General features: G+C 37.9%; 1 protein-coding gene across 2 annotated transcripts in view; it reads left to right on the top strand.

Moving 5' to 3' along the window:
• The window catches only part of PIH1D3 (PIH1 domain containing 3), a 62,550-nt gene that overhangs the window by 37,809 nt on the left and 1,485 nt on the right, over positions 1–23,256 (top strand). For both annotated transcript variants that reach the window (XM_014459639.2, XM_014459633.2), the window contains exon 6: positions 13,886–13,971. In XM_014459639.2, coding sequence (XP_014315125.1) covers positions 13,886–13,971 — 86 coding nt within the window. The remainder of the gene's footprint in view (positions 1–13,885; positions 13,972–23,256) is intronic.

Here is a 23,256-nt window from a genome sequence, read left to right as displayed (position 1 = left end):
TCTTTTTTAAATATATATTTTATTCATTTTTTACAGAGAGGAGGGGAGAGGGATAGAGAGTTAGAAACATCGATGAGAGAGAAACATCGATCAGCTGCCTCCTGCACACCCCCTACTGGGGAAGTGCCCACAACCAAGGTACATGCACTTGATCGGAATTGAACCTGAGACCCTTGAGTCCACAGGCTGATGCTCTATCCACTGAACCAACTGGCTAGGGCTCAAATGCTTTTTCTGCATCTATTGGTATGATTTTGTGATTTTTAGTCTTCATTTTGTTTATATGATGTATCACATTTATTGATTTGTGGATATTGTACCACTTTGCATCACCAAAATAAATCCTACTTGATCATGGTATATGATCTTTTCAATGTATTACTGGATTCAGTTTGCTAATATTTTGTTGAGGATTTTAGCATCTATTAGAATGTTCATCAGGATATTGGCCTATAATCTTCTTTCTTTGTAGTGTCTTTATCTGATTTGGGAATTAGGATAATGCTAACCTTGTAAAAGGAGCTTGAAAGTCTTACCTCCTCTTGAATTTTTTTGAATAGTTTGAGAAGGAAAGGTGTTAGTTCTTTGAATGTTTGGTAAAATTCACCTGTGAAGCCATTCTGTCCAGGACATTTGTTTGCTGAGAGCTTTTTTATTACTGCTTTGATTTTATTAGTTGTAATCGGTCTATTCAGATTTTCTAATGCTTCCTGATTCAATTTTGGAAGATTGTATGTTTCTAGGAATTTATCCATTTTGTCCATATTGTTTAATTTGTTGGCATATAGTTGTTTGTAATATTTTTTTTACATTTCCTTGTATTTCTTTTGAGTCAGTTGTTACTTCTCTTTCATTTCTGATATTATTATTTTGGTTTTCTCTTTTTTTTCTTGATATGTCTGGTTAAAGGTTTGTCAATCGTGTTTACCTTTAAAAATAACCATCTCTTGGTTTCATTGATCTTTTGTATTGTTTTTTTAGACTCTGTTTTATTTATTTCTGCCATGATCTTTATTATTTAATTTCTTCTACTATCCTTGGGCTTTGTTTATTGTTCTTTTTTAAGTTCCTTTAAGTGTAAATCTAGATTGTTTGAGATTTTTCTTGTTTCTTTTCTTCTTCTTCTTCTTTTTTTTTTTTGAGCTGGCCTGGCCAACAGCTGAATTTTATTTTCCACAGATTTTCCCTCCACAGGGATTGAGCCTTGAGAGTTTTTTTTAAAGTTCTTTTTTTAAAAAAAATTTTTATTGATTAAGTTATTACATAGGTGTCCTTATCCCCACGTTACCCCCTATCCCCCCCACTCATGCCCTCATCCCCCTGTTGTCTGTGTCCATTGGTTAGGCCTATATGCTTGCATATAAGTCCTTTGGTTGATCTCTCCCCTTTACCCCACCCTCCCCTATCTTCCCTCTGAGGTTTGATGGTCTGATTGATGCTTCTCTGTCTCTGGAATTGTTTTTGTTAATCAGTTTATGTTGTTCATTATATTCTATAAATGAGTGAGATCATGTGGTATTTATCTTACTCTGACTGGCTTATTTCACTTAGCATAATGCTCTCCAGTTCCATTCTTGCTGTTGTAAATGGTAAGAACTCCTTCTTTTTTACCGCCGCCTAGTATTCCATTGTGTAGATGTACCACAGTTTTCTAATCCACTCATCTACTGATGGGCACTTAGGCTGTTTCCATATCTTAGCTATTGTAAATTGTGCCGCTATGAATGTAGGGGTGCATATATCCTTTCTGATTGGTGTTTCTAGTTTCTTGGGATATATTCCTAGAAGTGGGATCACAGGGTCAAATGGGAGTTCCATTTTTAGTTTTTTGAGGAAACTTCATACTGTTCTCCACAGTGGCTGCACCAGTCTGCATTCCCACCAGCAGTGCACGAGGGTTCCTTTTTCTCCGCATCCTCGCCAGCACTTTTTGTTTTTTGGTTTGTTAAAGATAGCCATTCTGACAGGTGTGAGATGGTACCGCATTGTCGTTTTGATTTGCATCTCTCGGATGATTAGTGACTTTGAATATGTTTTTATATGTCTTTTGGCCTTCCTTATGTCTTCTTTCGAAAAGTATCTATTTAGGTCCCTTGCCCATTTTTGATTGGGTTGTTTATCTTCCTTTTGTTAAGTTGTATGAGTTCCCTGTAAATGTTGGAGATTAAAGCCTTACCAGTGAAACATTTGCAAATATGTTCTCCCATGCAGTGGGCTTTCTTGTTGTTTTGTTGATGGTTTCCTTTGCTGTGCAAAAGCTTTTTCTTTTGATGTAGTCCCATTTGTTTATTTTCTCTTTAGTTTCCATTGCCCTAGAAGCAGTATCAGTGAAGAAATTGCTTTGGCATATGTCTGAGATTTTGCTGCCTGTGGATTCCTCTAGTATTTTTATGGTTTGCCGTCTTATGTTTAAGTCCTTTATTCATTTTGAGTTTATTTTTGTGTATGGTGTAAGTTGGTGGTCTAGTTTCATTTTTTTGCATGTATCTGTCCAATTTTCCCAACACCATTTATTGAAGAAGCTGTCTTGACTCCATTGTATGTTCATGCCTCCTTTGTCAAATATTAATTTAGCATAGTGGTTTGGGTCAATTTCTGGGTTCTCTATTCTATTCCATTGATCTATATGTCTGTTCTTGTGCCAGCACCAGGCAGTTTTGAGAACAGTGGCTTTGTAATACAGCTTGATATCACTGCCAACTGAGGAGCAGCCACTTCTGTGACCACCCAAGGAGCAACCGCAGCCCAAGGAGATTTTTCTTGTTTCTTGGAAGGCAGCTATGCTCACCACTATACCACCAACGCAACCTTTTTTCTTGTTTCTTAAGGTTGACCTGTAATGCTATGTATTTCCCTCTCATGACTACTTTCACTGTGCACCATAGATTTTGGGTTGTTGTGTTCTCATTTTATTTGTTTCAAGGTATCATTTGATTTCTTGCTTAACCTCATTATTAACCCATTCATTCTTTTTTATTTTATTTTTTAATCTTTACTGTTGAGAGTATTACAGATGTCCCCCCTTTTTACCCATATAGCTCCCCTCCACCCAGTTCCCACCCTACCCCAGGCCTTCACCACCATATTTTCTCTGTCCATAGTTAATGAACATATAAATGTAAATTCTTTGGTTAATCTCTTCCTACCCGCTCATCCCCTTCCCTCTGAGATTCGTAAGTCTGTTCTATGTTTCCATGCCTATGATTCTATTTTATTCACCAAATTATTTTGTTCATTATATTGTTTATTTTGATTTTTAGATTAAATTGTTGATAGATATGTATTTACTGCCATTTTATTCATATTGTTTTATCTTTTTTCTTCTTCTTCTTCCTCTTCTTAAAGAATACCCTTCAAAATTTCATGTAATACTGTTTTGGTGGTGATGAACTCCTTCAGCTTTTTCTTGTCTGTGAAGCTCTCTATCTGACCTTCAATTCTAAATGCGAACTTTGCTGGGTAGAATAATCTTGGCTGTAGGTCCTTGCTATTCATCACTTTGAACATTTCTTGCGACTCCTTTCTGGCCTGCAAAGTTTCTGTTGATAAATCAGCTGACAGTCATATGGGTTCTCTCTTGTAGGTAACTGACTGCTTTTCTCTTGTTGCTTTTAATATTCTCTTTTTGTCTTTAATTTTTGGCATTCTAATTATGATGTATCTTGGTGTGGGCCTCTTTGGGTTCCTCTTTTTTTGGGGGGGGTCTTCTTGTTTGGGACTCTCTGCGCTTCCTGGATTTGTAAGTCTATTTCTTTCAACAGGTAGGGGAAGTTTTCTGTCATTATTTGTTCAAATACTAGTAGATTTTTAATATCTTGCTCTCTCTCTCCTCCTTCCCACATAATGCGAATGTTGGTATGCTTGAAGTTGTCCAAGAGGCTCCTTACATTATCTTCATATTTCTGGATTCTTTTTTTTCTCTTTTGCTCTTCTGATTAGGTGTTTTTTGCTTCCTCGTATTCCAAATTTGCTTCTCAGAATCCTCTACTGTTGAATCCCTGTAAATTATTCATTTCCGTTAGTGTATGCTTAATTTCTGACTGGTCCTTTTTCATGTCTTTGACATTCTCAAGAAGATTCTTGAAAGTCTCACTAAGTCCCTTGAAACTCTCATAAAGATCCTTGAGTAACTTTATAACCATGGTTTTGAACTCTGTATCCCATAATTTTCTTGCTTCCATTTCTTTCAATTGTGACATACTTCTTTATCTCCATATTTTGGCTCCTTCCCTGTGTTTGTATCTATGTATTAGATAGAGCTCCTATGTCTCCTGGAATTGGTAGAGTGGCCTTGGGTAGTATCCCATAGGGCTCAGTGGCTCAGCCTTTCCAGTCACCTGAGGGAGGCATTCTAGGTGTGCCCCTGTGTGGGCTGTGTACACAGTCTTGTAATCAAACCTTGATTCCTGTTGGCATCACTGGGAGGAATTGACCTCTAGGCCAATTGGCTGTGAGTACCAGCTGCAACTACAGTTGGAGAGCTGCTGTTCAGGAAATACCCCTATGGAGCAGGACTTGCTTCAGTAGGGTTTTAGTGCTCACTGAGTTTGCCTGTTGAGTGTGTCCCTTGTGGATGTGTAGAGTTGTAATCTGGTATGGTCTGAAACTGTCCACTGGATGCACTGGCTCTAGGACCCCCAGGGAGGTTCAAAGTCAGCCACTGCCTGTGACCACCCAGCAGGAGCTACAGAGAGATCTGCTGATGGCTATTTGTATTAGGCTTAGAAGTGCCCAGGTGAGGCCCAGCTATGAAGCAAGGCAGGCTGGTGCTAGTGCTGGGTCTTGAGTCTTTTATTGATAGGTTTGGGGCATGCTGACACCAACTGTAGCTTGTTTGAGAGATATTAGGAAAATCTGAAGCCTGAGCTAGGACAGGCCATTCGTATGGAAAAACTGATACAAACAGCTTGGGTAGGGCTGAAAAATGGATAGGGTGGGGTCTCAGGGAATCACCAGGCTGGAGCAAACAGTGTGAGCCAGACTGATGGAGACTCAGATATGGTTGATTACAAGGAAGGTCCCAGTACAGGAACAACGACTCCTGCAAGCACCCAATCTGGGATAACTCTGCCCCTGAGTTCCTGCCCTGAAGCCAGACAATACAGTTCTTCCCCATATGTGTCTGGGTTCCTCAGAGGGATAGAATCTGAGTAAATTTGTGCACTGGCCCTTTAAAAGGAACACCTGGGTCTCCAGCTGCCTCCGTGTCACTTAGCCACAATTCCTGCTGGTTTTTACAGCCTGAAGTTATGGGGACTTTCCTTCCCAGCTCTGGAATCCTGGGCTTGGGGTCTGGTGTGGGGCTGGGACCCCTTGATCTTCATGGGCAGCTTCTGCAGAGACAATTTCCCTCCTGTTAAAACAAACAAACAAACAAAAACAACAACAACAACAACAAAAAACAGCACACATGGACGTGTGCTGGTCCAGCACAGGTGGACCAGCCCATTGTGTGCCTCCACCCCTCCTAGCAGTCTAAATGTGATTTCTTCTTTACTTCTGTAGTTGTAGGACTTCCATTCAGCCAGCTTTCAGGTAGTTCTGAATGATGATTGTTCTGTATTTTAGTTGCAATTTTGATGTGGTTGTGGGAGGTGGCAAGTACAGGTGTTTAACTACACTGCCATCTTGGTTCTCCCAGAGGCTATTATTCTATTCTTTTTTTGTAATGTTATTTAGTTTTCATGTCTTTGTGTGTATTTCAGTTTTTTCCTTCTGATTGATTTCTAATTTCATAACCATTATAGTCAAAGAAGATGCTTGACAAGATTTCAATCTTCTTACATTTATCAATACTTGTTTTGTATCCTAACATATGGTCTATCCTAGAAAATGTTCCATATGTACTTGAAAATAATGTATATTCTTCTGCTTTGGGGTGAAATGCTCTGATCTATACTAATAATAGAGGAATATGCAAATTGTCCAGGACGCCATCACAGTAACAACCAGATCGGCAGGGGGGTTAGTGAGGGACGACCAAACAACTGAACAGCAGGCTGCATGGGGCGACCAGGCCTGCAGGGGGGTTGGCAGTAAAGGGCGACCAGGTTGGTGGAGGGGCAGTTAAGGGTGACCAGGCTGGCAGGGGGGGCAGTTAGGGGTGATCAGGCAGGCAGGCAAAGGCAGTTAGGGGTGATCAGGCCAGCAGGGGGGGCGCAGTTAAGGGCGATCAGGCAGGCAAGCAGGTGAGCAGTTAGGAGCCAGTGGTCCCAGATTGTGAGAGGGATCAGGCCTAAACCAGCAGTCAAACTTCCCCCAAGGGGTCCCGGATTGGAGAGGGTGCAGGCTGGGCTGAGGGGACCCCCCCTCCCATACAAAAATTTTGTGCACTGAGCCTCTAGTATTATCAATAAAATCCATATGACCTAGTGTGTCATTTAAGGTCACTGTTTACTTCTTGATTTTCTTATCTGGAAGATCTATCCATTGATGTCAGTTAGGTGTTAAAATTTCCTACTATGGCTGTATTACTGATGATCTCTTCCTTTAGATCTGTCAAGATTTGTTCCTATGTTGGATACATAATTGTTTACAACAGTTATAACCTCTTAATTGGATTCCTCTTTTATCATTATGTAGTGTCCTTCTTTGTCTCTTACTATAGCTTTTTCTTCTTCTTTGCTCAAGCTCTTCAACTCCCTCAATTAGCCCTCAACAACCTCCCCACCCTGACAATTGTCAGTCTGCTCTCTAAGAGTTTGTCTCTATCTCTTTGGAAAATTTTTAAAATTTCCATTGGCATAAAGTATCTTTTTTCATCCCTTACTTTTAGTCTGTTTGTATCTTTCATTCTGAGCTGACTTTCTTGTAGACAGCATATATATCAGTCTCATTTCCTTATCCATTCATCTACCTTATGTGTCTTTTGATTGGAACATTTAAACCATTTACATGTAAATTGATTATTTATACATATTTGTTATTACCTTCTTCTTTTTTTTTTTTTTTTTTTAAATATATTTTTATTGATTTTTTACAGAGAGGAAGGGAGAGAGATAGAGAGCTAGAAACATCGATGAGAGAGATACATCGATCAGCTGCCTCCTGCACATCTCCTACTGGGGATGTGCCCACAACCCAGGTACATGCCCTTGACCGGAATCGAACCCGAGACCTTTCAGTCCGCAGGCCGACGCTCTATCCACTGAGCCAAACCGGTTTCGGCATATTATTACCTTCTTCTTTCTTCCTCTTCCTCTTCAAGAAAACCCTAAACATTTCTGGTAATACTGGTTTGGTGGTAACAAACTCATTTAGCTTTTTCCTGTCTAGGAAGCTTTTTATTTCTCCTTTGATTTTAAATGATAGCTTTGCTGGATAAAGTAGTCTTGGTTGTACGTCTTGATTGTCATCATTTTGAATATTAATGCCAATCCCTTCTGGCCTGAACTGTATCTGTTGAAAAAGAAACTGACAATCTTATGAGAGCTCTCTTGTAGGTAACTGTGTTTCTATTGGTTCTTTTAATATTCTCTCTTTGTCTTTAACCTTTGTCATTTTAATTATGATATGTCTTGGTATGGGGCTATTTGAGTTCTTCTTTTTGGGACTCTGACATTCCTAGACTTATGTGTTTGTTTTTTCTTTCACCACATTAGGGAAATTTTCAGTCATGATTTCTTCAAACAGGTTATCAGTACCTTGCTCTCTTTGTTCTCCTTCTGTTTTCAATCTGATGTGGATGTTGTTATGCTTTATGTTGTCCCAAAGGTCCCTTAAACTATCCTTATTTTTTTAATTTGTTTTTCATTTTTCTGCTCTCATTGGGTGTTTTCTACTACCTTCTTATCCAAATTGGTGATTCATTTCTCTGCTTCATCCAACCTATTGTTTATTCCTTCCAGTGTATTCTTTATTTCAAATATTATTTTCTTCATTTGTGGCTGGTTCTTTTGTGTGGTTCCGATGTCCTTTTTTAAAAATATATTTTATTGATTTTTTACAGAGAGGAAGGGAGATAGATAGAGAGTTAGAAACATTGATGAGAGAGAGACATCGATCAGCCGCGTCCTGCACATCTCCTACTGGGGATGTGCCCACAACCAAGGTACATGCCCCTGACTGGAATCAAACCTGGGGCCTTTCAGTCCGCAGGCTGACGCTCTATCCACTGAGCCAAACAAGTCAGGGCCCTATGTCCTTTTTATGACTGCTATCTCTTTGTTGAAGGTCTCACTAAATTACCTGAGTATCCTTATAACCATTTTTTAAACTCTGTATCTGGTAAATTGCTTGCCTCCATTTCATTCAGCTCCTTTTCTGCATTTTTCTCCTGTTCTTTCATTGGCTTCTATCCTAGAGCCAGACAATTTAGTCTGACCAAGATTCTTTTCTCTTCATTTCGGCTGCTTCTTTATGTTTGTTTCTATGTGTTAGATAGATCTGCTGTGACTCCCAGTCATGATACAGTGGCCTTATGTAGTAGGTGTCCTGTGGGACCCAGTGGCACAGTTTTCTTGATCACCTGATCTCAGTGCTCTAGGAGTGTCCCTTGTATTTGTTATGTGGGCCCTGCTAATGTAATTGAGTCTTGATTACTATTGGTTCATTCATGTGTGGGGTGGAATCTCAGGCTGGCTGACTATGAGGATGGACCATGACCACAGTTTATGAGCTACTGTATGGGTGCTGACTATAGGAAACAGAATTTACTTCAACAGGGTCTGGTGCCTGCCAATATCTCCCATTGCATATGCCACTTGTAAAGCTAAATGGAACCTGCTCTGACATCTGAAGCTAGCCACTGTTTGTGTTGATTTGGAGCCCCTTGGGAGGGACTCTGGTCCAGGCCAGTGTCAGACTTTGCCTGTGACTGGCCCTGGGCAACTTGTTTGGAGCTACAAAGCAATCCACAGGTTGTGGCTACCTCTGCTGGGCCTGGGTGTGTACAGGAAGGACCAATCTGCACACAAAGGCTGAAATTTACCAGCAGCCAGCCCAGGGGCAGGTCAGAAAAAGTCCCAAAGCACTTCAAAATACGCCTCCAGCTTCTTTTGCCTGCCAGCTGCCTGATAGAATCAGTCACTGAAAGTTTCTGGCAGTATACAAGTTGCATGAGGAAGGTTCTCAGTGAGTCACCAGATAGGGTTGAGTGGGATTCACCAGACTCATATTGGTTCAAACTTGGTGTCAGTGCTGGGTCTGAGGTCACTCAGCAAATGTCCTTGTATACACCAAGTCTAGCTGTTGGGTGCCCACAGACCTTTCTGGTGGTGTGGGGTCTCAGGGAGTCATTGGGGTGAGGCCAGCAGAGTTTATCTGGAACAAAAAGATCAAGATTTGGCCATGTGAAGGGGGTGGGGGGGGGCGTTGTGCACCATTCCTGTTATGAAAGAAAAATGGCTCCTGTCCTAGAGCCAGACAACTCGGTCTGACCAAGATTCTGCCAGGAGCCCAATCTCAGCAGGGCAGGGCCACAGGGAGTCAGGAAGGTAGGGCTAGTGGATCTCCCATGAAGGGCAGGATAGGATATATTTAGAAAGTAAGACCTCTAGAGCTTTATTTACAAATTTTTTTTAATGTATAGGTTTAATAAAGTAAGCTGTAACTCATAGGCATTTATTGGTCCACATACTTCTTTTTTATTTAATCCTCACCTGAATATATTTTTCCATTGATTTTTAAAGAAAAAGTAGAAGAGAGAGGGAAAGACAGAGACATAAATTAATGTGAGAGAAACACACATCCACTGGTTGCCTCCTGCACACTCCCTGACCAGGGCCCTGGCTGGGGAGGAGCCTGCAACCAAGATATGTGCCCTTGACTAGAATTGAACCCAGGACCCTTTGGTCTGCAGGCCAATGCTCTATCCACTGAGCCAAACTGACCAGGGCAGTTCACATACTTTATATTGCAAAAATACTATAGCCTACTTTAAGATTGTTAAAAGGAATTTCATTTTTCCCATTATTTATTTGATATGTATTACCCTCAAAACCTATGGCTTTTAAAATTTTATCTTTATTGTTTAAAGTATTATAGATGTCCTCTTTTTTTCCCATTGACCCCCCCCCAGCCCCACTCCCTTCTGCTCCCCAGGCCTTCACCCCATTATTGTCTGTGTCCATGAGTTATGCATATATGGATACAAGTTCTTCCATTGATCTCTCCCCTGCATGCCCTCCTCCCTCCCCCCCCCTCAGCTTCCATCTGAGGATCCTGTTGCATGCTTCCATGTCTCTGAATCTATTTTGTTTGTCAGTTTATTTTGTTCATTAGATTCCACATATAAGTGATATCGTGTGATACTTGTCTTTCTCTGACTGGCTCATTTCGCTTAGCATAATACTCTCCATGTCCCTCCATGCTGTATCAAGGGTAAGAGATCCCTTTTTTTATAGCTACATAGTATTCCACAGTGTAAATGTGCCACAGCTTTTTTATTGAATCATCTATTGATGGACACTTGGGCTGTTTCCAGATCTTAGCTATTATAAATTGGGCTGCTATGTACACAGGGGTACATATGTTCTTCCTGATTGATGTTCCAGGCTTCTTAGGATAGATTGATAGAAGTGGGATCACTGCGTCAAATGGCAGTTCTATTTTTAATTTTTTGAGGAAACTCCACACTGGTTTTCACAGTGGCTGTACCAGTCTGCATTCCCACCAGTAGTGTACTGGGATCCCTTTTCCTCCATATCCTCGCCAGCACTTGTTGTTTGTTGATTGATTGATAGCAGCCATTCTGACAGGTGTGAGGTGGTACTTCATTGTCATTTTAATTTGCATTTCTCTGATGATTAGTGATGTTGAGCATTTCTCCATATGTCTCTTGGCCATCTGTATGTCGCTTTGGAGAAGTGTCTATTTAGGTCATCTGCCCAATGTTTGATTGGGTTGTTTGTTTTCCTTTTGTAGATTTGTATGAGTACATTATATATATTTTGGATATTAACCCCTTATCAGATGTATCAAATTGGCAAATATGTTCTCCCATATAGTGTATTCCCTTTTCATTTTGATGCTGATTTCTGTGCAGAAGTTTTTTATTTTGACATAGTTCCATTTGGTTATTTGTTTCTTTGTTTCTCTTGTGTTAGGCATTGTATCAGTGAAAAAAATTGCTACATGAGATATCTGATACTTTGCTGCTTATGTTTTCTGCAAGGTTTTTTTTATGTTTTCATGACTTACATTTAAATCTTTTATCCATTTTGAGTTTATTCTTGTGTACAGTATAAGTTGGTGAAATCCAAAACCCATTTTTTTATAAAAACTCTCAACAAAGTGGGAATAGAGGGATCATACTTCAACATAATAAAGGCCATATATGGCAAACCTACAGTCAACATCATACTTAATGGGCAAAAACTGAAACCATTTTCCCTAAAAACTGGAACAAGACAGGGTTGTCCACTTTCACCACTTTTATGCGACTTAGTACTGGACGTCCTAGCAACAGCAATCAGATTAGAAGAAAAATGAATAAAAGGCATCCAAATTTGAAAGGAGGTTGTAAAACTATCAGTATTCGCAGACGACAAGATATTGTACCTAGAAAATCCTAAAGACTCCAACTAAAAAACTACTAGATTTAATAAAGGATTTTGGCAATGTAACAGGATACAAAATTAACACCTAGAAATCGATGGCATTTTTATTCACCAATAATGAACTTTCAGAAAGAGAAACTAAAAAATAAGCCCATTTACCATTGCAACAAAAAATTAAGATACTTAGGAATTAACTTAACCAAGGAGGTAAAAGGCCTATACTCAGCAAACTATAGAACATTGAAAAAGGTAATTATCAACCCAAAGGTAATCTGTACTCAGTTAAGTCACTTCTCTTTTCTCCCTTTGTTTATAGAAGAGGATATAAACAAGTGAAAAAAATATGCCATGTTCATGAATTGGTAGAACCCACATAATTAAAATATCCATACTGCCCAAAGCAATATAAAGATTCGATGCAATCCCTATTAAAATACCAATGGCATACTTCACAGATCTAGAACAAACTGTCCAAAATGTATATGGAACCCAAAAAGACCCCAAATAGCTGCAGCAATCCTGAGAAAGAAGAACAAAGTTGGAGGGATCACAAGGCCAGATATCAAGCTATACTACAAAGCCACTATACTCAAAACAGCCTGGTACTGGCATAAGAACAGGCATATAGATCAATAGAACAGAACAGAGAACCCAGAATTCTACCCAAGCCATTATGCTTAATTAATATTTGACAAAGGAGGCAAGAGCATACAATGGAGTCAAGACAACTCTTCAATAAATGGTGCTGGGATAATTGGACAGCTATATGTAAAACCTATGGCTTTTATCCTTTCCATTCCAGCTCTGAAATCACCAGATGTCCAATATTTCAAGTATTTTAGCTCATTTTAGATAAGGCTTCATAATTTACCTAAAACTTAGGTTGTTTTTTCTTTGTCTTTGGAAACCATATCCCATGTCATCTCAAATAGATGATAGATAGATGATGATAGATAGATAGATAGATAGATAGATAGATGATAGATATTCAACTTCTATCAAAAAGAGAATAAGTTAGAGAGATGAGACTTTTATTGTGATAAAATACACAAAATATAAAATTTGCCATTAGTGACATTTAGTACATTAACAATATTGTGCAACCATCACCAATATATAATTTGAGAACATTTTCATCAACACAAAGGTAATCCATACTCATTTAGCAGTCACTTACCTTTTCTCCCTCTCCAGGCTCCCACAAACACTCGTCTAGTTTCAATCTCTATGGATATTCTGGATATTTCACATAAAAATGCCTATAATAAGTGGCTTTTTGTGCCTGAATTCTTTCACTTAGCTTAATATTTTTAATGTTCATCCATTTAATAGTACTTCATTCCTTTTTAAAAATATATTTTTATTGATTTCAGAGAGGAAGTGAGAGGGAGAGAGAGATAGAAACATCAATGATGAGCGAGAATCATTGATTGGCTGCCTCCTGCACCCCGCCCCATTGGGGGTTGAGCCCACAACCCAGGCATGTGCCTTTGATTGGAATCAAACCCAGGACCCTTCAGTCCACAAGCCAACACTCTATCCACTGAGCCAAACTGACTACTGACTACGGCAGTACTTCATTCCTTTTTATGACTGAATAATATTCCATTCTATGTATATACCACATTTGGGTTTTCCATTCATCGGTTGACATTTATTTGGTTGGTTTTCGTCTTTTGGCTATTGCGAATACTGCTTCTATGAACAAAAATGTTATGTACATGTTTTTGTGTGAGCACCTGCTTTTAGTGCTCTTGGATGTATATTCAGGAGTGGAATTGCTGGGTCATGTGATAAATGAGATGAGATATTTTTAAGTGAAATCTTACCAAACTAATAAATATTCTCATTTGATGGGTAGGGGACATATTATTATTTCTCTTTTGTCATGCTAACAACTTCTCTGGACTCCTACACTTCTCTAGGAAATGTGGTATGGAAGTTTATACCAGGAGACTACCAGATGGCATCATTAACCTATACCTAACACAAGAAATAACCATTTTTTAATACAAAGGGCCCACTGATATAAAGGCAGTTGAAGGTCTCTAACTTTAGCAAGTGCACTGCAATGCAACTTCAGACAATGAAGGTTACAGGCAAGTAACCAAAGTGTTTCTATATAGGTTTGGAGTCAGATATAACTTAATCAAATTACAAAACCTTGCCCTTGGGCCCCTCACTAAACTTCACTTTATTTCAGTTTCTCCATCTGTAAAATAGGGGTAATAAATACTGTTTTACAAGATTTTTATGAGGAAATGGCATAACCTGGCATATAGTTGGCACTTAATAAATATTAGTTCTTATTTCTCTATATTTTCTTATACTCTTCAAATTAACTGATCTTCAAGACTACAGTATTTTTTTCTCGTTTTTCCTTTCAGGTTAAAATTAAACTGCCAAATACAAACCCTTCTGAAATTAAAATTAATATCCAGGAAATGATCCTTGACCTTCGTACTCCTGATAAGTAAGTAAAACTTAGAACTATAATAATTTATTATAATATGAATGAATCCTCAGTCAATATTTTTAAATGTACATAGCAATTTTGCATCATTGCTAAAGTCTGAAGAAAAGTTAAAAAGCTAGTTAATCATTCAGATCTTTAATCTACATAATAACTGTATTTGGAAATACCTAGATTTTTTTTCTACCATGCATTTGTACATTTGGAGTAGGTTGATATCACCAAAACAGTCTTTGACATTCAGATACAATCTGTTAGGAAAAATAGCTAAAGATGAAAATGCCTTAAGTTGTAAATCTTGCATGTGTTATGTGGTAATTTTTGTACAGTTATAGCATAAGAGAAGCAAAGTCTTTAAACTTTTTGGATATGATGGGGGCTCTAAAATTAAATTTTATTATACTCATCTAAAATCAATAAAATTTTTTTAAAAAAATTCTTACCAAAGGATATGTTTAGAGAGAGGGAGAGAGAGAGAGAGAGAGAGAGAGAGAGAGACATTGATCAGTAGCCTCCAATGCACACCCTGACCAGGGAATTGAACCTGCAACCTGGGTGTATGCCCTGACAGGGAATTGAACCCACAACCTTTTGGTGTACCAGATGACACTCCAACCAACTGAGAGCTACCTGGCCAAGGCAATACAAATTCTTGTCATCAATTAATTAAAACAAAAATTCCAACAACTAATTTATCACTAGATCCTCAAACTGTGTGAATACATTTAAAAATAATATAGGTGATAATGGGATGATTCAATTAAATACTTTGATATTTTCTTTTTGTTGTTTTTTGTTCTTTTAAATATATTTGTTATTGTTGATTGTATTACAGATATCTCCCATTTTCCTCCTCTTCCCCCCCCCCTGATATTTTCAAAGATAGTCTTAGTATTACACATGTTCAAATCATGTTCCCAAAACTGAGTACAAACAGTAAAAATGATATAAAATGTTTATTCTGAGACCTGTATGAATCAGTCCTATTTCTCAAAACTAGCTCTATAAAGAAGGAGTCAATGGAACCTGGTGTGTGCTAGATAAAATGTCTAGATATCTCACTGCTTTGTTCACTTTTCATCTGGATGTGAGCACACTTTGGTTGATTGCAGTGGTTCTTTCACTATGACTCATCAGCATTTCAAATTGTGAATGAGGAGCAGTCAGCTTCTGGCATATTCTCTTCCTTCCATTATCAGTACTTATAATTCTCCTTTGCTGATCTTAGAGCTTCAAAAATATATAAAGTAGATCCCTCATACAAAGGACTTATATGTATAAACAACACAATGTACATACATAACTTAACCTTGATTTCTATGGAAAATGTAGATGCATTTAACACAAAATGATCTAGAGATGAATACATATCAAATATTTTCTCATTACTTATATAGTAATTTCAAACATGTATCCTCATGATCATCTCATGTTATAAAAATTACATTCACTATCCCTACCATTACTTCAGGGAGAATAGTAATTTTTTCATTGCGTATTATGCACACATTTATTCTGGCACCCAACCTTTCCAAGGAAAGTTAGTTAAATGGACAATCTTCCATGATATTTGCATGCTTGTTAAAAGCACACGCACATCTGCACACCATTGATTTAATTTCCGTTCCCCTAGCAGTTCTTACTGTCTCCATCAATCTTTAGGCAGCTTCTCTGGCTATGCTGTCATTCCAGATATCTATCAGAGACCACTAAATGAAAGACTCATATAGAGATACTTTTTCACATAGAATATGGGCTGCATTAGGTCATTTGGATCATGCTGTATTTATATAATAAACTAGAGGCCCAATGCACGAAATTTGTGCAAGGGGCTTGGCCCCCATTATCGCTGCAGCTGACTCGGCCCCTGCCACCACAGCAGCCACCTTTGCCTCGGCCCCCACCTGCCACAACTTTATCTGGAAGGTCATCCAGAAGGACATCCGGAAGAACGTCTAGTCTAATTAGCATATTACACTTTTATTATTATAGATGATCAGTGCAGAGAGGTACTGTCTCATAAGGAAAAAAATCATTAAGGTAGAAGACAAAAGATAGAATTAAGGTTTTTATTTCTTTTCTTAAACACTAAAGTTTTCTTTGGAGCCATGTTATTATCTAAATTTGTATTAGTGGAAATGTGTCTTGTTTTATAGTTTATTTATATTCACATCTACTTTCTTTAGTTTCTGAGTTTGACACCCTGTAAAACTATGTTTACTTGCTTCAAGAAAAATATGAGAGGACATTTAGAATTGTTCATATATCTACTAGAGGCCCAGTGCATGATTAAATCGTGCATGTGTAGGATCCCCTACCTGTGGTCGGCAAACTGCGGCTCGTGAGCCACATGCGGCTTTTTGGCCCCTTGAGTGTTGCTCTTCCTAAGCCTTAGGAGCACCCTAATTAAGTTAATAACAATGTACCTCCCTATATAGTTTAAGTTTAAAAAATTTGGCTCTCGATATTTGGCTCTGTTGACTCATGAGTTTGCCGACCACTGTGCCTAGCCTGCCATTAGGGCCCTGTCCGCTGTCCCACAATGCCTCGCATGCTCTGTGGACACTGCTGGCACCCCACCCCACGATACTTCACATGCTCCACAGACGCTGCCGGTGCCCCGCCCTGCAATGCCTCACATGCTCCGTGGACGCTGCCAGCACCCTGCCCCACGAAGCCTCGCACGCTCCGTGGACGCTGCCAGTGCCCTGTGATGCTCCGCTGACACTGCCCACACCCGAGGGGTGGGAGTCGGGGGGTAGGGGGAGGGCCCAAGAAGTGCTCCAGCACCTCCTGGTGACCGGTTGCTTGGTCGTTCCACCGTTACAGCATCACAACCACAGGCCTTTTATGATATACATAAGGCAGAGAACAAGTGAATTCATTTTCACTGAATTGACTGCTAATATCTGTCAAATGATAATCAATTACATTGTAATTATTAATAATATCCAGATATTTAGCATTATAAAGCGTGTCCCAAAATTCACGCAAGAAGTAATTTTGATAGAAAACACAGGTTTATAATTAAAAATTGTAAATTTTTTATTGATTCATAAAGTATGAAGTATAGGGTTATGTATGGAATAGCATATCGGGTAAATGGCCTCCATGGCTTTGCTGGTACATACGCACTCTTTTGTTGAAATTTTCCATGACCAAAATGTGGCGGCTCAGGCAATAACAGTTAATGGTGCTCACTATCCCGACATGATAATCCAGTTTTTTGTGCCTAAATTGCAAGACATGGATGTGGACGACATGTGGTTTCTACAAGACGGTGCCACATGCCATACAGCCCGAGAAACAATTAATTACTGCATGAGTCATTTCCTGGTCGTGTAATTTCCCGTTTTGGTGATCAGAATTGGCCACCCAGATCATGTGATTTAATGCCGTTGGACTTTTTTCTTTGTGGTTTTTTGAAGTCTAAGGTTTATGCCAACAAGCCCACGACCACCCACTCCTTGAAGGAGGAAATTGAGCGCTGTATCAACGAAATTCAGCCACATTTATGCAAAACGGTCATGGAAAACTTCAACAAAAGTGTGTGTATGTGCCAGCAAAGCCGTGGAGGCCATTTACCCGATATGCTATTCCATACATAACCCTATACTGTACACTTTATGAATCAATAAAAAATTTACAATTTTTAATTATAAACCTGTGTTTTCTATCAAAATTACTTCTTGCGTGAATTTTGGGACACCCTTTACAACCAAAAGAAATAATGCAGTTTAGTGAATTGTTCATTTAAAAAAACTGGTTGTTTTGGCATGTACATTCTCAACATGAAATAGATGGAAAGGAGTAAAGATAGGGGAATTGGATAATTTCCCAAGGTCTCCTGACTTTGTCTACATATGGGGTTTATTTATTTATTTATTTGTAATTTAAATTCTTTATTGTTTAAAGTATTACATGAGTCTCCTTTTCACCCACTGACCTCTCCTCAGCCACTCCCAACCCCCACTACATGTCCTCACCCCCCTACTGTCTGTGTCTATTTGTTATGTTCATATGCATGCATACAAATCCTTTGGTTGATCTCTTACTCTCTCACCCCCCATCTTCCCTCATAGGTTGGACAGTCTGTTTAATTCTTCTATGTCTCTAGATCTATTTTTGTTCATCTGTTTATGTTGTTCATTATATTCCACAAATGAGTGAGATCATGTAATATTTATCTTTCTCTGACTGGCTTATTTCGCTTAGCATAATGCTCTGTAGTTCCATCATGCTGTTGCAAATGGTAAGAACTCCTTTATTTTTACAGCAGCATAGTATTCCATTGTGTAGATGTACCACAGTTTTCTAATCCACTCACTGATGATGGGCACTTAGGCTGTTTCAAAATCTTAGCTATTGTAAATTGTGCTGCTATGAACATAGGGGGTGCATATATTTTTTCTGATTGGTGTTTCTGTTTTCCTGGGATATATTCCTAGAAGTGGGATCACTGGGTCAAATGGGAGTTCCATTTTTAATTTTTTGAGGAAACTCCATACTGTTCTCCACAGTGGCTGCACCAGTCTGCATTCCCACCAGTTGTTCATGAGGGTTCCTTTTTCTCTGCATCCTCACCTGCACTTGTCGTTTGTTGATTTGTTGATGATAGCCATTCTGACAGGTGTGAGGTGATACCTCATTGTTGTTTTGATTTGCATCTCTCAAATGCTTAGTGACTTTGAGTATGGTTTCATATATATGTCTCTGGGCCTTCTGTATGTCCTCTTTCAAAGAGTGTCTATTTAGGTCCTTTGCCCATTTTTTAATTGGGTTGTTTATCTTTCTTTTGTTAAGTTGTATGAGTTCCCTGTAGATTTTGGAGATGAAACTGTTATTGGATGTAACATTGGCAAATATGTTCTCCCATGCAGTGGGCTCTCTTGTTTTGTTGATGGTTTCTTTTGCTGTTCCGAAGCTTTTTATTTTGATGTAGTCCCATTTGTTTATTTCTTCCTTAGTTTCCATTGTCCTAGGAGATGTGCTGGTAAAGATATTAACATGAGATATGTCTGATATTTTGATGCCTATGGATTCTTCTAAGATTTTTATGGTTTCCCATCTTACTTTTAAATCCTTTATCCATTTTGAGTTTATTTTTGTTTATGGTGTAGTCTCATTTTTTTCCTTGTATCTGTCCAATTTTCCTAACACCATTTATTGAAGAGACTGTCTTGACTCCATTGTATGCTCTTGCCTCCTTTGTTGAATATTAATTAAGCATAATAGCTTGGGTCAAATTCTGGGTTCTCTGTTCTGTTCCATTGGTCTATATGTCTGTTTTTGTGTTTGTTTGTTTGTTTGTTTTTGCCAGTCCCAGGCAGTTTTGAGAACAGTGGCTTTGTAATATAGCTTGATATCTGGTATTGTGATCCCTCCTACTTTGTTCTTCTTTCTCAGGATTGCTGTGGCTATTCAGGGTCTTTTTTTTTAATTATTCCAGATGAATTTTTGGAGAGTTCATTCTAGGTCTGAAATATGCCATTGGTATTTTAATGGGGAGTGCATTGAAACTACAGATTGCTTTGGGTAGTATGGACCTTTTAATGATGTTGATTCTACCAATCCATGAACACGGTGTATTCTTCCATTTGTTTATGTCTTCCTCTATCTCTTTTTTTCAGCGTCCTGTAATTTTCTGAGTACAGGTCCTTTACCTTCTTGGTTAAGTTTATTCCAAGGTATCTTAATTTTTTTGTTGCAGTGGTAAATGGGATTTTTTAAGTTTCTCTTTCTGTGAGTTCATTATTGGTTTATAAAAAAAGCCATAGATTTCTGGGTGTTAATTTTGTATCCTGCTACATTGCCAAATTCATTTATTAAGTCTAGTAGTTTTTTGGTGGAGTCTTTAGGGTTTTCTATGTACAATATCATTTTATCTGCGAATAGTGACGATTTTACTTCTTTTCCAATTTGGATGCCTTTTATTTCTTCTTCTTGTCTGATCAGTTTGGTTAGCACTTCCAGTGCTATGTTGAACAGGAGTGGTGAAAGTGGGCATCCCTGTCTTATTCCTGTTCTCAGGAGAAATGGTTTTAGTTTTTGCCAATTGAGTATGATGTTGGCTGTAGGTTTTTCATATAAGGTTTTCATTATGTTGAGATATGATACCTCTATTCCCACTTTGCTGAGAGTTTTTATCAGGAAAGGATGTTGGATTTTGTCAAATGCCTTTTCTGAATCAATTGATATGATTATGTGATTTTTGTCTCTCAAATTGTTTATGTGATGTATCACATTTATTTATTTGCGGATATTGTACCAGCCTTGCATCCCTGGAATAAATCTCACTTGATTATGGTGTATGATCTTTCTAATGTAATGCTGGATCCGATTTGCTAGAATTTTTTTTGACAATTTTAGCACTTATGTTCATCAGGGATATTGGCCTGTAATTCTCTTTCTTATCTGGTTTTCGAATTAGGGTAATGCTAGCTTCATAGAAAGAGCTTGGAAGTGTGCCTTCCTCTTGAATTTTTTGGAATAGTTTGAAATTGATAGGTTTAGTTCTTCTTTGACTGTTTGGTAAAATTCCTCTGTGAGGCTGTCTAGTCCAGGGCTTTTGTTTGCTGGAAGTTTTTTTGACTACTGTTTCAATTTCATCAGCAATGATCAGCCTATTCATATTTTTTTATTCTTCCTGATTGAGTTTTGGCAGCTTGTATTTCTGTAGGAATATGTCCATTTCATAAAGGTTGTTCAGTTTTTTGGAGTAGAGTTGTTCATAGTATTTTTTTCACAATCCTTTGTATGTCTGTGGGGTCAGTTGTTACTTCACCTCTTTCATTTCTGATTTTGTTTATTTGAGTAGTCTCTCTTTCTTTCTTGGTGAGCCTGGCTAGGGGTTCATCAATCTTGTTTATCTTTTCAAAGAACCAACTCTTGGTTTTATTGATCTTTTGTATTTTTCTGTCTCTATGTCATTTATTTCCACTCTGATCTTTATTATTTCTTTTCTTCTGCTTATTCTGGGATTTTCTTGCTGCTCTCTTTATAATTCTTTAAGTTGCAGGGTTAGATCATTTGTTGCCATTTTTTCTTGATTTTTGAGGTAGCCCTGTAGAGATATGAATTTCCTTCTCAGGATTCCTTTCACTGTGTCCAGTTTTGGATTGTTGTATTTTCATTGTCATTTGTTTCCAGGATGCTTTTTATTTCTTCGTAGATCTCTTTGGTAACTCAATCATTGTTTAATAGCATGCTATTTAGCCTCCAAGTGTTTGATTTTTTCATTGTTTTTATTGTAGTTGATTTCTAATTTTATGCCATTGTGATCTGAGAAGATGCTTGATATGATTTCAGTGTTCTTGAATTTGAAGAGACTTTGCCTGTGTCCTAATATGTGGTCTATCTTTGAAAATGTCCTGTGTGCACTTTAGATGAATGTATATTCTGTAACTTTGGGGTGAAATGTTCTGTAGATGTCAATTAAGTCCATCTGATCTAGTGAGTCGTTTAGGATTGTTGTTTCTTTGCTGATTTTTTTTGTTTGTTTAGAGGATTTATCCACTGCTGTGAATGGGGTATTAAAGTCCCCTACTATGATTGTATTGCTGTTGATCTCTTCCTTGATATCTTCCAGACTTTTTAATGTATTTGGGTGCTCTTGTATTGGGTGCATATATGTTTACCAGAGTTATATCCTCTTGTTGAATTGTTCCCTTTAGTCTTATGAAGTGGCCCTCCTTAACTCTTGTTACAGCCTTCGCTTTGAGGTATATGTTGTCAGATATAACTATTGCTACCACTCATTTTTTTAAGTGAATTATAAGAATATCATAATCAAATTCCTTGAACATGATAATAAAGGCACATTCTAAAGACAAGTATAAGTTAATTTTAGTTGAGTGCTGCTTTAGATTATTTTCACCTTTGCTGTGCTCCTTTAATTCAGCTTGATAGTTGACTGATATTCCATGACATCAATACCTAAAGTTTTCTAAATAGAATAGTGAATTGCAGCTCAGAAGCTATTTCTGCACTTTCTTTGAAAATAGTTATATCTTATCTCTAATAGAAAACCTTAAAAAGGCCATGTTTTGCCCTAGCCGGTTTGGCTGAGTGGATAGAGCATTGGCCACTCAGGGTCCTGGGTTCGATTCCGGTCAAGGGCATGTACCTCAGTTGCAGTTCCTCCTCGGCCCAGGCTCTGGTCAGGGCGCATGCAGGAGGCAACCAATGGATGTATTTCTCTCGCATCGATATTTCTCTCTGTCTTTCCCTCTCTCTAAAAATCAATGGGAAAATATCCTTGGGTGAGGATTAAAAATTTAAAAAAGACCATGTCTGTGTTTTACACAGATATGTAAATCAAAGCATTTATTAACTACATAAAATAAAAATTGCATTATGTAAGTATGCACAGAGCAAGATTGTCCTTTATGTATATCTCTTGCAAGCAACATCATCTTGAATTCTCCATTATAAATGTGAGCATGCAAGTCTCTAATGTTCACTGTATAGATATTTTTTTATTTTCATATATTATTGTCTGCCTTTACATAATTCCTAGTGAAAATTGGGACTGGATAAATATTTGACCAGTGTCTAAACTTTAGCTTCTTAAAATACAAATACATTATCAATGTAAAGGCAGAGGGGTTTGGGTTTAAATGTTGGTTCACATTTTATAGTACTAATTACTAATCTATAGTAGTTATTCAAATATCACTTTGTGGTGACCAGTTTGCTTTTCACTCATTTATTTATTCACTCAACAAATGTTTATAAACTCTTCTGCTAGATACTGGGGGGACACCAAGATAAGATACATTCCTATCCTTCACTGGTTAAGTATTTGGAAAAATTTTGCTTTGTTTAAATATAAATCTCAGATATGAGACAGTAAAACAGATTAGATAAAAATACGTTCCTTCTCCTAAGAGTCTAAATAAGTTACACAGGTTGTATTATTCAAAATTGTATTATGTAAAGCCATAACTAAGGACTAGACAGAAATGCAGGGATAGATGGATCATTCCAATGGCCACTAACTGTCTTTTTAAAATTTATTTCTCTCTGGACAGGGAAGTGTATATTGTCATTGGAACTTATTCTTCAGGTGATTTATAGTTGTCTTTCAGTGCAGTGAAGCTACTACCATTGAACTTTGCTTTCTTTTTAAAGTGAATATATTATAATTTGTAGAATAAAGGATAAAGCAAATATAACTGTAGCACAACTTATATTGTTAATATATTTAAAAAGATGGACTCTAAATGTTTCTGCACCTACTTTTTTGAGATATCAAATATTAAAGGCTACATTAAAATACCTCAT

Source organism: Myotis lucifugus, unplaced genomic scaffold (assembly GCF_000147115.1).
Source record: "Myotis lucifugus unplaced genomic scaffold, Myoluc2.0 scaffold_2, whole genome shotgun sequence".
NCBI classification, from domain to species: Eukaryota; Metazoa; Chordata; class Mammalia; order Chiroptera; family Vespertilionidae; genus Myotis; species Myotis lucifugus.
The sequence above is the reverse complement of the archived record's forward strand: the minus strand, read 5'-3'. Positions and strand labels throughout refer to the sequence as shown.